The 15,059-nt window shown below is 45.4% G+C and overlaps 1 protein-coding gene across 3 annotated transcripts in view; it reads left to right on the forward strand.

Moving 5' to 3' along the window:
* The window catches only part of udt (protein undicht), a 62,364-nt gene that overhangs the window by 43,658 nt on the left and 3,647 nt on the right, over positions 1-15,059 (forward strand). For all 3 annotated transcript variants that reach the window (XM_075875473.1, XM_075875474.1, XM_075875475.1), the window contains 4 exons: positions 2,645-2,734; positions 6,698-6,937; positions 8,916-9,022; positions 14,279-14,420. In XM_075875473.1, the coding sequence (XP_075731588.1) occupies positions 2,645-2,734; positions 6,698-6,937; positions 8,916-9,022; positions 14,279-14,420 (579 nt within the window). The remainder of the gene's footprint in view (positions 1-2,644; positions 2,735-6,697; positions 6,938-8,915; positions 9,023-14,278; positions 14,421-15,059) is intronic.

Genomic DNA, 15,059 nt, shown 5'->3' on the forward strand with positions numbered 1-15,059 from the left:
GGCGGTTAGCACCAGTCCGGTTAATGCAAAAACTTTGGGTGCCTTGTGCCGATTCCCGATCCCGATTTCACCCCAAATCCGCAAAAACAACGGCCCTTAAGAGCCACGAGGCAATGCAATGTATCGATACTGAATAGTGGCAGGTGAAGTACTACAGTCCCGCTACTCCCAGGGCAAGGAAAGAAAAGAGAATGGTCTCTGTACAACCAAAACGTACACCTGCAGAAAACAAGATGTGCTTCACTGCAACACAGCGGTGACGAGGGGGCAGCGTATTGTATGTTTTTTTTGCTATGTGTGCGCGTTATGGTTTGCTCATTCTTTCTAAGAAATTTAATAAAGGACAACATGGTGAAATTTCCGATGTATGTGAACCTCTGATTTGCTGGTTCTTCCAGCAATTTGCGCACTTGCACTGCTGGTGGAGTTCTTGCCTTCAACGCCCGCTTCGAAAACTAAATTCGAAAGCTTTAATGATGATGATTATCTAGCCAGAACATCAAGAGTTTTGTCTCACTTGTCATTATTAAATTCTTCATTTTACCAGAAAGAATGTGTGAATGGTAGCATTATGAAGTGTCGACACAGTGAGATGAAAGCTCCATGCTGCCCACTTGTCATCACTGCACTGAAGTGAAACACGTCTTATTTTCTGCAAGCGTGCATTTCAGTTGATCATGACAACGTTTTATTATTTTTTTGCTTTTTTTCGGTAGCAGCAGTTAAGCCCGCTGTTTCTTTGTGTTCGTGGCAAAATAAAGACCAGGTATTGGGAAAACATAACCCTTGGAGCCACAAAGTAGCCAGCACCGCAGACGATCAGACGATTACTTCGAATAACTGCAAGTCGACTTCGAATTAACGAGGTTTTGCTATAAGTTCCCTCAGCCATATCCCTTGAACACTTATTTTCTTGTACTTTAAAGTGATTGATTCATTTATAATTGCTAAAACTTGCTTTGCATCGTATGGGAATCACTGCATCATAAATTTTATTGAATTTTCTAGTACTTTGTACTTAAACACTTATTATGTGGTAACAGTTCTTGACAGTTGCCAAGTTCATTCCTGATATTGATGTTGGCTAACTTTAATTTCCTAGCGTAACTTACGGGTCAGTTTTCATACAGGCAACAGAACAGCCTATTGTGTGTTTTCGCGACTTGACCCTCGGCTAAAAATGGAGCCTATTTTTTGCCTGAACTATAATCTTTCTATTAACTGCCTGCTACTTCCTACTATTAGCCGTTGGAATCGGCTTCTGGTTTGACATTGCAGGTATTAAGGCATTTGTAAATTATATGAAAAGGTTTCTTTTCTTGACTTCATGAGTGTAAATTTCTTTGACATTTTACCATCTTCTTGATACATCGTAGATTTATTACTATATGTCATTTTCGCTGTTCTGTTTAAATACCGAGAATTCGTAAGTTATGTGTAAGTTTAATATCTGAGATACTACTTGTATTGCGGTTATCTTTAATAACTATCCATTTTCAGGGGTGAAGCCCCTTATGACTGCATAACTTCTATAAACCGCTATCCGGCGTCAACAGCAGATTAGCGCAGGTGCATGTGAACAAACCAAAACCTTTTTGGCAACAAAAAAGTTATGAAAAAGCTGTTAACTACAACAAACAAAATGAAAGGATGTAACACCATTGAAAACAGTGACATTTAACCACCCATTAATCAAAGCATATCACAGAACAAAAAGTTAACAAGAACAAAGTAAAAGGTTGTTAACCAGAACAAAATAGAAATCCACAACACCATAAAAGTATGAAAACGGCAATGATTGCAACATGTGAACAATGAAAAGGGTAACAAAAGGCTGTTAACCAAAATAAAAGAACAGGCTGAAACACCATAAAACATCATCATTTAACCGCCTGTCAATCTAAGGAAATGACAGAACATAAGGTTAACAGGAACAAAATGTAAGACTGTTACCCAGAACGAAAATAGAAGGCCTTAATTCGAGATGTGATGCACACTGCTTCGCCCCATCATTAGCCTTCAGGTCATGGATATGCATGGGTTTTTTTTTTTATCGCGCCCCATATTGGTGTTGTTGCTCCAAAAGTTCTGTATTAGCTTAGTTTTTTTTATTGTTGCTTAGTTTTGTATTGAAGAAATTGTTTTACTCAGCATTGTTCATGGGTCTTCCCTATGAATAATACAGTGTAATACCTTTGTCCTTTTAGCATACTTGAATGAAAAAAAAAAAGGGGGTGTGTTCCAACCTTGACTTCTGAGCCAGTTGCAAAATCTTTCTTCTTGTGAAATTGTTGACACATGCAATCACTGCATGAAATTTGGAATTCTGTACTTACTAGCGATACTAGTACGGATGATCTTATTGGGTTGCAATAAGAAGTAATGTAAACAAGGACAGGGAAAGATGCACCTTAGAATCAATGAGAAATCGTTGTACAGGGAATGTCGTGCAGCCATGCTTTTTATGGGTCATCTCATTGAAATGTTAGCTCGAGCAATACTGCCTGCTCAACTATTACTCATCGTACTCAAGATGATGTTGCAGTTATCTTGTCGCTGTTCACCTTGGTATCTACTACTGTGCTTTAACGTTGCGAATGGTATTTACTGCCTTGCTTCAGTGCTTTGTCTTCTCTTACAACAGGCAAAGAGATGATCACCGATGTGTTCTCGACTGTCTGTTCATGGACCATGTTCCCCGACAAGCAACAGTGGCGTTACGACATTCTGATCTGTGAGTCGCTGTTTTCCTATGACCGCGAAATCGCTCTCCATGCATCCACGAGTTTCACACCTAGTGAGGGGGACAAAAACTACACAAATGAAGTTGTTTTGGTGGCTTTCGAGTAGCACTAGCATAATTCCACTTCGCACCTTCCTCTGTTTGTTAATGTTTCAGCCATTGTAAACTCAGGGCAGTCGGTGCACTTGTTTTCTTTTCTTTTTTTTCTATGTCTTTCATATTTGATTATAAAGATTGATTATGATAGACATGTAAAAAAGTCACTGTAGAATGTGAATAGCAGCGTGTTCTGCTAATCAATTCCCCTTGAGCGATCTACACAAAGCCGCAAGAAACAAACTTGAAAAAGTGAAGTTTCGATCTCACTTATCCACACCTACTATTAATGTTATCCTGTGTTAAAGAAGTACTGATGTGACAATTTCCTGTTCTTTTGTTTGGTTCAAATGAAAGACCAAGTGTTCAAAATCCTAGAAAATGCACTTGTAAACATGAGTGCACCATCAAAAAATAGTTACAGAATGTTTTTTGAAGCTACTTTCGGTTCTTACTGTACTTGATGCCACGACACAGTGTTAGCTTCTTGTAACGCATTTGCATGAGATGTTGAAATGTTTTCACTGCCACTTCGCTTCATGGCTTTATTAGTGACACACAAGGCACGGTTTTAGATGTTCTTGGGGACGCACGTGCAGACATTTAGAATGTTTTGGTACCTGACGTCATCGCAACTAGCCATACTAGTGCATGAGGTCACCACAATCGATGCTCTAGCCTGACGTCATGATAGCATTAATGTTAGTGAGGCCCCACGCAAAAATTGACCTCAACGTCAAACTCATGTGCCTTATCGGCATTTACTAGGCTTCACACTTGTGCAGAGACGTCTCTACATACAGGAGATTGGTACAGCAAAATCAACTCGCCTTCAAAAATTGTTCAGCACCCCTTTGTCAAGGCTGTTGTACAGTCGACACCACTTATAACAATACCATTCATCACTATATATTCGATATAACGATTAACAATAACAGCACCATCCTCTTGTGTATTCTTTGTATGGTAATATAAACCACTTATTAGAATGCTCCAGTGCCACGGTATCGGATATAGCGATTTAATCCGGCTACAGCGTGCGCTGCAAATAGGTCTCTGCCCCGACTGTGTCCTGCTGTGGATAGTTGTAATGGGGACAACTCTGACGACGCGGTTGAGCAGCGTATGTAGGCGCTGTCATTGCAGGAGGTCAGGCGGATTATACAGTCCCTCCGGGACCTTGTTTTCGCTAAGGACCTCTTGCTCACCTACGTAGAGCGGCTAGATGCTCTTCTGAAAGGTGTGCACCAGCTATGCATGCAGCAATCAAACCTGACAAACTGTGCCTTTTCTGCAAACAACTACAGTCGAGCCCGCTTATAACGAACCTGAGCGCGACACGGCATCCGTTCGCGGTATCCCGAAGTTCGTAGTAAATGAAACACAGCTTTTAAAAAAAGTTGCGAGTGAAAACACAAACTTTTTTTGCCCCCAAAAGGCCGTGATGCACGTGTTTCGAAGAGCAGAAACGATAAGGGCGGTCTCGAGTTCATTTAAAACGGCAGGCTGCTCGTTCGCAGAGGCCCGTGGCATAAGCTGCATGAGGCGCTTATGCCACAGGCCGAACAAAGCTTCGTCGTTCTTGCAATCGGATTCCTCCAAATCGCTCTCGCCACGTACTTCATTCACAATGCCCCAATCCGTGCACGGTTCCGCAGTGTCGGCATCATCATCTGCCGTAATTAAATCATCACAACAGATGTCCCACCCGCTCTCCCAGGTCGGAGTCGACGACGTGCTGCCACAAATCGCCGCCGCAGTGGTCCTGTTCGGAAGCTTCAGGCTCGGCATCGGGCCCGACGATCGACGTATCGGCCTCGCGAAAATAGTTTCGCGCGCATGTAGCCGTCACCGCCACCCACGAAATATTCACCATCTCCACAGCTGAATACCGGGACGCCCGAAGCGGCAAGTTGGCTGCCAGGTGGTCAAAAGCTATGAGCAAGCGCTCAGCAACGCGGCACCTAACACGCGGAATACGCTCAAGCCAAGTGGTCACACTTCTGACGTTTTGTTGAGTGGCACGAAAAAGCGTGCTAGTCCTCCCGTCGGCCATCATGACCACACACGCACACCAAGAGCGAGCAAGACACGCACACGCGTGGAACAGCTCTGGGCGCGTTTCCAGTCGGAAAAAAAAAAACAAAACTAATTCGAGCCAGCGTAGCGGGCATCGCGGAGCGGTGAAGACGGGCGAAGGGGTTGTGATCAAGAGAGGAGAGCATACTTGCGAGAGAAGGGCAAGAGTTACAATAAAGACAGAGGAATGAAAGATTCCTTCCTCCGTGCGATAAAGAGAGGGAAGGATGCGGCGGTATGGCGACCTTGAAAACCAAAACACACGGGAAGGAGGCAGGTTGGGTAGCTTGCTTAAAAGGTCCGCGAAACTCGCACGTAGAAAAACTTGGAAAGAGTGCCAGCGCGCGCAGAAGTCAGAGCATGGCCGTCTCGTTCGGTGCGCGCGGCGGCGTTCAAAGAATCGGCGGCCGTGATAAAAAAAATCGTTTTGTTGCACCGGCGGGTTTGCGTGGCCTCACGAACTTCGATATTTCGTGATTCATACCGCGCAAATTAACAGCCGTTTTCGCGCTTCCGCACGCGCACAGAAGGCATGCTAAGCCGAGTGCGAAGTGAGCGAGAACAAGTCCTGAACAAGAAACGAATCGCAAATTATCAGAGTTGGTGGGGTAGCGTACGCGCGTGCACTAGACGCAGACAATCGGATACAGTCGGTAGTCGACGATGTTGGCAAATGGTCTGGTCACTCCAGGCCGGTGACGCCAACGACAGTACCAGCGATCAAAAACAGGGTACGTGGCCGACTGTTTTTCGAAAGATCGATGGCAGTGTGAAAACACGGGCCTCGTCTGGCGATGCGGGGTGCTCAGAGTAGCTGGGGGACAAAGGACGAAGGGGTGAGTAACAAAAAGCGGTCGGGGAGAGCAGCAACTAGAGGGGCGCGGAGGCAGAATCGGCGTTTAACAATAAAAATAAATGGGCACCTCGCCGATGCCTGATCGGTGGTCGAAATTGGTTTCCCTGGAAGTCGGCAGACCGGTGACTTCGTTCGCTGTAACCGATCAGCGGCGTTCGGAGACGTTCGTTCTAAGTGCGATTTCGTGCCATTGAACCAATGTATATTTTGTCGGCAGACCGGTGACTTCGTTCGCTGTAACCGATCAGCGGCATTCGGAGACGTTCGTTGTAAGTGCGATTTTGTGCCATTAAACCAATGTATATTTTGACGGTCACGCGGCATTGTTCGTTTTAAGCGAAAGTTCGTTTTAAGTGGGGCCGTTATATGTGGGCTCGACTGTAGTACGTAGCTGCAGGGCCTTACTTGCATGCAAATTAAATTTTTTTATCTACCGAATTCCCTGACGGGAATGGTTGGAATACCGCGCTCCTCTCCTCTCATTCTCAATTACTAGCCCGCTTAATACAGCAGGCCGAAGACGCCGCCAAGGCCCATGGGATCATGGCCATCGTCTAGGTTTGGTCCTCCCTTTCCCTCTTGCACCTGAAAGGGGAGGAGGATCCTTCTGCTAATTAAATAAAGTTTGATCATCATCTACCTTTTGTTTTTGTCAACCCTCTTATAACAGTTTCCATTTATAGCAATGGGATTTTCTTGGCACGTGCACATTGTATAAGTGGACTGCACTGTACTATCTTGGTGAAGCAGTACGACATTCCTGGCACACATTCTGTCCTATTGACTTGCCCGACTTCGTTATGTAAAATGACCCTAACACTGCTGGCTTTAAATGCCTGCAGTGTATAGGGCATGTGGGATGGTCTTCCGTTCTTCATCAGTGCTTGCAAACTTTTGAATATCTTGTATATTTGTGTTTTCAGCGAGAGAGCCTGTCTCCATCAAGTGCCCGGTGGCAGGCAAGTTTCGGTTCGACCAAACAGGCGACATACCTTTTGAAACGCGAATCCGCGGAGGGGTCACCCAGATTCCGCGGCCCAATGTTTATTGCAAGGAGAACATCTCCGACTTCTCGGTGTGCGACAAGGATCAGAAGATCATCTTCATCGATGCCAACTACTGCATTTCTGTCGACTACTTTGGCCGGCCTGTGGACATCTACAGTGAGTTACCGTGCAGGCATTGTTCCTGCCGCTTGTTTGTCTGTTCAACATAGGCAGTGTGTGCACAAGGGGGCCAGGGTGGGGCGGTTACCTCCCCTTATTCATCTGAAGGGCTTGGAGGCACCAAGCCTGCCCCACACCGTACCAGTCAAATCTGCTCTCTCACTGCTCATGGAAAATTTTTATTTTCTAATTGATTTTGATGAAACTTGGTGTGTTTATGCATACTTGTGTGCTGATTTAAAATATACAATAAATTGTTTTGTATAAAGTGTAGTTGCTAAAATACAAGATTTGCCTTTTAGGGAACATTTTTTCTGAACTGTGAGACTTACAAAATAAATCAGTATATCACAGTTATCTGGAGTCAAAACTGTGGGCTGTGCAACAAGAATGGATGTTCTAAACCCATTTAAAGAAATGTTATAATATGTTGAACATTCGCGAAGCAGGCCATTTCAAGCTGGGATTTCACTGGCAAATGTTCAACAAAGCATAATCTTTCTTCTATTAGGTATAGAACAATGATTTTTGTTTCACTGCACACAAGTCAGATTGCAAGTTATTGTGGTATGCTTAATCACTCTGTAACTTTCTCACTTTAGAAAAGAACTAGCCCTTAAAAAAGTACATGAAATATTTTGTATTATAAAAACTACTCGTCATGATACAAAAATAACTGCATATTTGAAATAACACACAAACGCACATAAATTAACCAATTTTCATCAAAATCGATAAAGAAATAAACAGAGTCTTAGGTGCTTTATTTGTGCCCCCCCTGTTTATAGTATAGAGTTATAGAAAGAAGGTTTTGGATGCAGTAGCAGCTGAGATATTTTGGTGTACGCATTCCAAGAACTATTTAGTTCACACATTTACCCCCCCCCCCCCCCCCCCCAACAAAAATCAATGGCAAGCTTTGTTGTGAAGCACCTCATTGCTTAATTTTTATTAGTGCATTCACCTCAAAACTTGTTTTCCTTCGAACTCAACCACCCATAAGGGGGGTCCTACACTGCAGTGAAACTTGCTACACGCCCCAATGAACAACCCTGTGCACGCCTATGCTCTTCGTCATATTAATTAATTAATTAATTAATTAATCGATACTGCAGGCCAATATGCTGGCCCATGCAGGAGGGGCAAATACAATAATACAATGACAAGGCATTCACAAAAAGACTAACAATGCAAGAAGAAAAACGTACAGTGCGAGACGCATGGGATTCACAACACAATTGCAAGAAATGTTTAAACACTAAATGTTAAGAAAAGTGGTTTTCCAATTCTTTTGTAAAGGTTTCCGATTGTGTGACGTGAACAGGTAAAGAGTTCCATTCTTTTATGGTGCGCGGAAAAAAACTGTTCATGTGAGATTTGGTTTTGGCGAATACAGGTTTTGGCAAATATTGGCTTAGTTTCCATTGGCTTTTGCACGAAGCTTGCTGTCAGTGAACATCACGGTGCTTTTATTGCCATGCTTTTGTTTAAATGGACTTTGTGACCCAATGGCATAAATATAAGTAAGAACATAACAACATTGCCTACTTTCGTCCTTTGTTTTCTCTTTCCTGTTTTTTATCTTCTCTCATTTGCATTGTGACTGCACATTAATGCAAGTGAAGTGTAAAAGTTATTTTTTATTATTCATTCTTTGGGGAAAAACTTCCTAGTGTAATTACAGTCATGCACGAAGTTGCAATATACCGTATTTACTTGAATCTACGCTGGTCCCAATTCTAAGCAGACTAGTAAAAGTTCACGGCCCGAAACAAAACAAAAAACCTCGAATTTAGGTCAAACAAAACAGCGAAGACAGCGCTCGCAAAGAGAAAACATATATTGAACATAAATGATCACTTGCCATGAGAAGTACTCCACCTGGGCTGTTTAACCATTGCTGTTTTAGCTAGGATGCAGGGCCTTCTATAAGCTGCGTGTTCATTTGTGTGGGTACTGCAATTCTTCCGCTTAGGTGAACCTGACTACGAGCTCAAGTGCATTGCGTTCTGGAAAGAAAACTTGCGGTCATACCTCATCACCTACAACGAGGAGGACGCTTACAGCAAATATCGGTGTTGGGTAAGATAGCTTTGTTTTTCATTTTTAATTTTTCACACCATTGTCACCCCATTTCTCTGTGCAGTTGCCCGAAAGTTGTGAAATTTAATTTTGAGCACTAGCTGTATGTCCGAGTGTAGTCAGGGTTCGTGCAGGTCCTTCAAATCCTTGAAAACCCTTAAATTTAAAAAATGCATTTTCAAGGCCCTTGAAAGTCCTAGAATTTTTTGCCATCCTTGCAAATCCTTGAATTTCCTGAGCAGTGCACTCTCATATCGGCATCGCGACGTCCTAAGTGTGGTACATCGGTGTGTCAACCTGTCAAACTCCCCATTTCTGAAGCAGTAATGCGGCATGGGTGCACATGACCCAATTTTACAAAAGTGCATGTGAAAAAGGTTAGTTTGTGACGAAGGTGAAGCAGTGAATGTGATAGCAAGAAATTAGAATGTCACTTGAAGAAGGGCAAGCAACCCCATACAAGCAACGCGCCACTTAAGCACGAAGGACGCACGAAAAGAAAACGCACAGGACGAGTGCTGATGAACGACTGTCACAGCTCGACACTGGAAGCGTGCTGCTTGAACAAACCAATAAGGGGGCTAGAAATGAACGCTCATGTATCCACAGGATGAGTGTAAGCTAACCACTGTCACAGTTGTTACTTCTTGGTTATTGAGCAACGTGCTGCGAGTGTCAACTGTGCGCAAGCCGACACTCTTGATGGGGTGGTGCCATCAAATTTCAAGGCACCGTGTGGGTTTAAGAATATATTTTAAGTCACTTCCCAAGCGTACCTAAAAGCTCATTCTCCTAATTCAGGGCCATCGCGAGCACGTCCAACACTGACGTAGCTCTATAGAAAGGGCAACGAAAGTTCTAGTTATGTCACACCAGATCTGAAGTCAGGTGAGTGATCGCCGGACTTCCGCCTTGTACATATCGGCAAACCATCACGGCGGCTGCAGGTAGCGGCGAGTTTGTTTTGTAGGTGCTTGTGTGGCACATGCGTGCGAGAGCTGACGATACTCAGCATGACGCGCGCAAAGCTTTGTGATTGTGTGGCTAAGTCAGCTACACTGCTACGTACCTTCCCAATAAACGGGAACTGGAAATTGTACGTATCAAAAAGGCGGCAAATTATATAGCGAGACTAAATGAATCTTGGTGCACATTTCGTGCTTAATTATTGGAGCTATAATTAAAGATTGCAGCAAAGAGCGTGCAAGCCACAAATATTGTGGCAGACCCCTTTAAGGCCTGACTACATGTGCGATGAAGCCTATCAGCGCGTAACTTTCTGACATGGCATCGTGGGATCTCCCTATGGAGAGTGTGGGAGAGGGTGCGAGAAGCTAATAAAATTACGCTCTTTTTTTATGATTGCGATATTCATGTACTTATTGTAAGTGCAATAACATTGGTCATTTTTGAAAATTTTAGAATGAAAAATTCCAACTTAGCACATGCCGCTTTGCGTCCTTGAAAAACTTGCAACAAGTCCTGGAAAGTCCTTGAATATCCTTGCATTTTCGCTTTGGTAACTTGTACAAACACTGGTAGTTCACTGTTTCAAACGTACAGCTGAGCTGCGATGGAGGTGGTAGTTTGAAGTTCTGGAGCAATATTGAATTTCGGCCTCAAGAGCACCTTCTATATACAGGAGCAAAAACAGTTTCTGCTATTCGTTCCGAGTGATGACTGATGTGATATTTTCTCGACCCTGTAAAGAAGCCCGCCAACTTTTTTTCAGCATGTTCATAAAATGCCGACCAATAGTCGAGGCTCCGAAGAATAAGAAAACGAATCATTATAGTGCAGCAGGAAACCTGGAGTTCATTCACAATTAATTCTCAAAGTCAGCTAGAAGTAATTCCCTCTTATCAACAAATGATGCCATTAACCCAAATTACTATGCCATAAGCCCAAGGTCCAGGACCATTGGCTGATTTGATCATTGTGCGCTGCTTAGTCACCGTTGCCGGCACAGAATGTTACCGGATACTCGCACATACCCTCTCGGTCACACTGAAAGTAAGCGACACGTTTGAAGACAAAAAAAAAAAAAACACAGCATATTGCTGCGAGGCGTATGGCGGATAGTGTTGCGCATCCCGATACCACCGGCACGCGGCCTTTTATTTATTTATTTATTCATAATACCCCTAAAGGCCCTCGTGAGAGGGTATCACATAGGGGGGGTTACATGAGCAAAATTACAAACAATAAACGTCAAAAACGAAAAAAAAAGGTCAAAAAATTCAAATTAATTATCGTGGTCCAGGATGCACCGCGATTCATCTGCGAAGATCATGGCCCGCACGTCGACCATTCGTTGATAACGAGATAGCGCCAGACGCTACGGCGACTGTATCTCGGATGGTGAACGCGCCTTGCGATCCAGTGGGACATTCTGTTCCCCGACGGCCGTCGAACACGCTGTTCGCCACCCGCTAAGCCGATGTGTCTGTTTTCCTTTAGTGGGCGCAAGTCCGCCAAATAAACGGATCTCCTTCTATTTCTACTAGCCTCCCGGTCTCCTGTCTTCTGGCTACCCTCACTCTTACGTGACATCTGGTGGAGGTGCGGGGTACTCATGGTGGCTGTGGAAGCGTCCTTTCGTGGTCGCGTGGGGTCCGGTAACGGTCCCAGCTCAGGTGGCAGATTTCGGAGGCGGTGACTGCTTCGAGTATCTGTGTCTTCAGCGTCCTCGTTCTCTGCAGTGGCTGTTTTAAGGTCGTTTTTGTGCATACCCTGGTCGTAAGCACTCCGACGCAGACTGCCTCTCAAGAGCCCCTGTCGGCGCACCACCAAGCCATGAAGACGACGATGCCTTTCTTGGGCCTATCAGCAGCAGCACCTTTGCATTACAGCAGCGCTCAGACCCGATCCTACAACAGTTGATCAACTACATCGAAGGAAAGGCCTCCATACCGCCTGCACTGTTCAAGCGTGGGATATCCTCCTTCTGTGTGCAAAACGGGGTGGTAGTTAAAAAGAACTTCGCACCGAATAAGGCAGCTTACCTTCTTGTCGTCCCAAGCAGCCTCAGAGAAGAAATTTTACAAGCATTACATGACGAACCCACTGCAGGCCACCTCGGTTTTACACGCACACTCCACAGAATTCAAGAACGATACTACTGGCCGGCCTCTCCTCAGAGGTTGCGCGGTACGTCAAGAGTTGCCGTGAATGTCAGCGCCGGAAGAGACCTCCAACAAAACCAGCTGGATTTCTCAAGCCAATTGAACCCCCGTCGAGACCATTCCAACAGATTGGTATGGACCTGCTTGGACCATTCCCCACATCAACATCCGGTAACAAGTGGATCATAGTGGCCACTGATTACCTTACCCGATACGCTGAAGCTAAGGCCCTTCCGAACGGCACAGCCGTAGAAGTTGCCAAATTTTTTGTCGAATCAATTCTCCTCCGTCATGGCGACCCTGAGGTACTAATAACAGACAGGGGAACGGCGTTTACGGCTGATCTTACTCAGGCAATCTTACATTACAGTCATACAGATCACCGAAGAACAACTGCGTACCATCCGCAGACAAACGGTCTCACGGAACGCTTGAACAAGACCATTGCCGATATGCTCACTATGTATGTGGACACAGAACACAAGTCCTGGGACTTAATTTTGCCTTACGTGGTCTTCGCCTACAGCACCACGGTGCAGGAGACCACTAAACTGACACCATTTAATCTCGTCCATGGGAGGGATGCCGTTACTACCCTGGACGCCATGCTGCCTAATGTCACCGATGAAAACAACCTAGACGTGGCCGCCTACCTTCAGCGCGCAGAAGAAGCCCGACAGCTTGCTCGTCTGCGCATAAAAGACCAACAGCGAAACGACGCAAGACGCCTGCGGAGACGAAACCTGCGGAGACGCGATTTAACATACAGGCCAGGTGACAGAGTCTGGGTTTGGACGCCCGTTCGCCGCCGAGGATTAAGTGAAAAACTCATGCGCCGTTATTTCGGCCCATACAAAGTCATCCGTCAAGTGGGTGAAGTGGACTATGAAGTGGTCCCTGATGGGGCTAGCTCATCCCAACGACGCCGCGCACGACAAGAAGTGGTACACGTCGCCCGTTTGAAGCCCTATCATGCGCGCTAAAGGAGGGTCCCTGTTTGCATCTCTTGTTTTGTTTATGTGTGCGTGATTCGTGCTTATTTGACATTTACCTTCGCACAGGCTGTCCTTTTGTTTTGGTTTTATTTTAAACAAAGCATCGGGTCGATGCTTACGTTGAGGAGGGGAGCAATGCCGCGAGGCGTATGGCGGATAGTGTTGCGCATGCCGATACTACCGGCACGCGGCCTTATCGTGGTCCAGGATGCACCGCGATTCATCTGCGAAGATCATGGCCCGCACGTCGACCATTCGTTGATAACGAGATAGCGCCAGACGCTACGGCGACTGTATCTCGGATGGTGAACGCGCCTTGCGATCCAGTGGGACATTCTGTTCCCCGACGGCCGTCGAACACGCTGTTTGCCACCCGCTAAGCCGATGTGTCTGTTTTCCTTTAGTGGGTGCAAGTCCGCCAAATAAACGGATCTCCTTCTATTTCTACTAGCCTCCCGGTCTCCTGTCTTCGGGCTACCCTCACTCTTACGTGACAATATCCACAGAGTCAATGATAATGAGTGGGGCGAAGCATTCCTACGTCTGTCAGTCCGTTCGTTTGCTCTTGCTTCCGCCCGTCCGTGTGTCGATCCGTGCATCCGTGTGTCCGTCCATGCGTCCATCTATCTGTCCATCCGTCCGTCCGTCTGTCATTCACACTAGCGCTACCTGCTCCGTGAGTCATACAACTAGGTGGTTAGGAATCGGGCACAGACCTGCATGAATAAACCCACGGCTTTAGGAGCTTCGCTCCTCAGTGGGGGGTGACAAAAAGTTCTCAGTGTCATGACGATTGCTGACAAATGAAACCATCTTCTTGCCTCCACGTTTTCCCCTGTATGCGTACCTTTTAGCGTGCTCGCTAATATGAAAAGAGGGCAAAAGCACTTGAAGCATGTCACAAACCCCTGGAGCTCTGCTCGTACATGACTAATCGTAAGAAGTTTTGCTGCATTCAAATCAGGAGGTAATAATCTCTCTTAATAAAGTAATTCGACATTTACTTGAGAAACTATTGCCAGCCCCCTTCAAGTGCGTGGCTGAGACATTCGGTTACACACATGGACATTGCACTTTGACAGTGGGCTTGCCCTGACCAGAGGTGCTAAATTCAGTACCTTGGCCGGTTTACACAGGTGTACCAACGAGCAGATCTGAACCGCATCCTCATGTCCCAGTCGGTGGGAGCATTTTGCCACGTCTTGCAAGACGTCACGTCCAACAACTACACCGAGGGTGCCGAAGTCGCCCTGGACATGGTCGAGTATGAACGTGAACGTAAGTATCAGTGCTACGTTTCTGTGATGTTTCACCCTAAAAGCTTCAAACGTTGTTTGAGAACAAGCTGTCTTGATGGATTTAGGGCTTGTCTGTGGTGTCTAGCTAACAAACATGAATATACTTACCGTAAAGTACCTCTTAGCAAGCGCTCCTCCAGCCTCCCTCTTCACTCCAGCAAAAACAAGTGCATGTAGACTTCCTCAGAAGTTCTCTTGCACGGTGAATTGAAATGAGGATTGACAAGCACAAAGAAAAACATGAGGGCAATGCAATAAAACTGCGGAAGCATGGCGTGGAAGCACCTAGGATTATAAGAGTATGCAATAGCTAACATATCTCAAAGGCCTTACTTTAGCTAGCTACATCGCTATATGTATCATTTTGCAATGCACATCTCGAAGACCGTATGCTTGGCTCATGAGACCCTGAAGATCATGTTGGGTGTTTTGCGATAAGTTCAAGGTGTGATCATTAGGGGGGGAATCGTGAGGTTAATGGCTAATTGCAGGCACTGGCACCTAGAGACTGGGCCGCTTAGCAGGATTCGATGCAGGTCAGTACTGCATAGACATGGTGCATGATCGGGGTGTGAAAGAGGGGACGCTTTTCGGGAGAGGTGTGGACATTCAAAATTAT

This window comes from Rhipicephalus microplus, chromosome 10 (genome assembly GCF_043290135.1).
Source record: "Rhipicephalus microplus isolate Deutch F79 chromosome 10, USDA_Rmic, whole genome shotgun sequence".
Classification (NCBI taxonomy): Eukaryota; Metazoa; Arthropoda; class Arachnida; order Ixodida; family Ixodidae; genus Rhipicephalus; species Rhipicephalus microplus.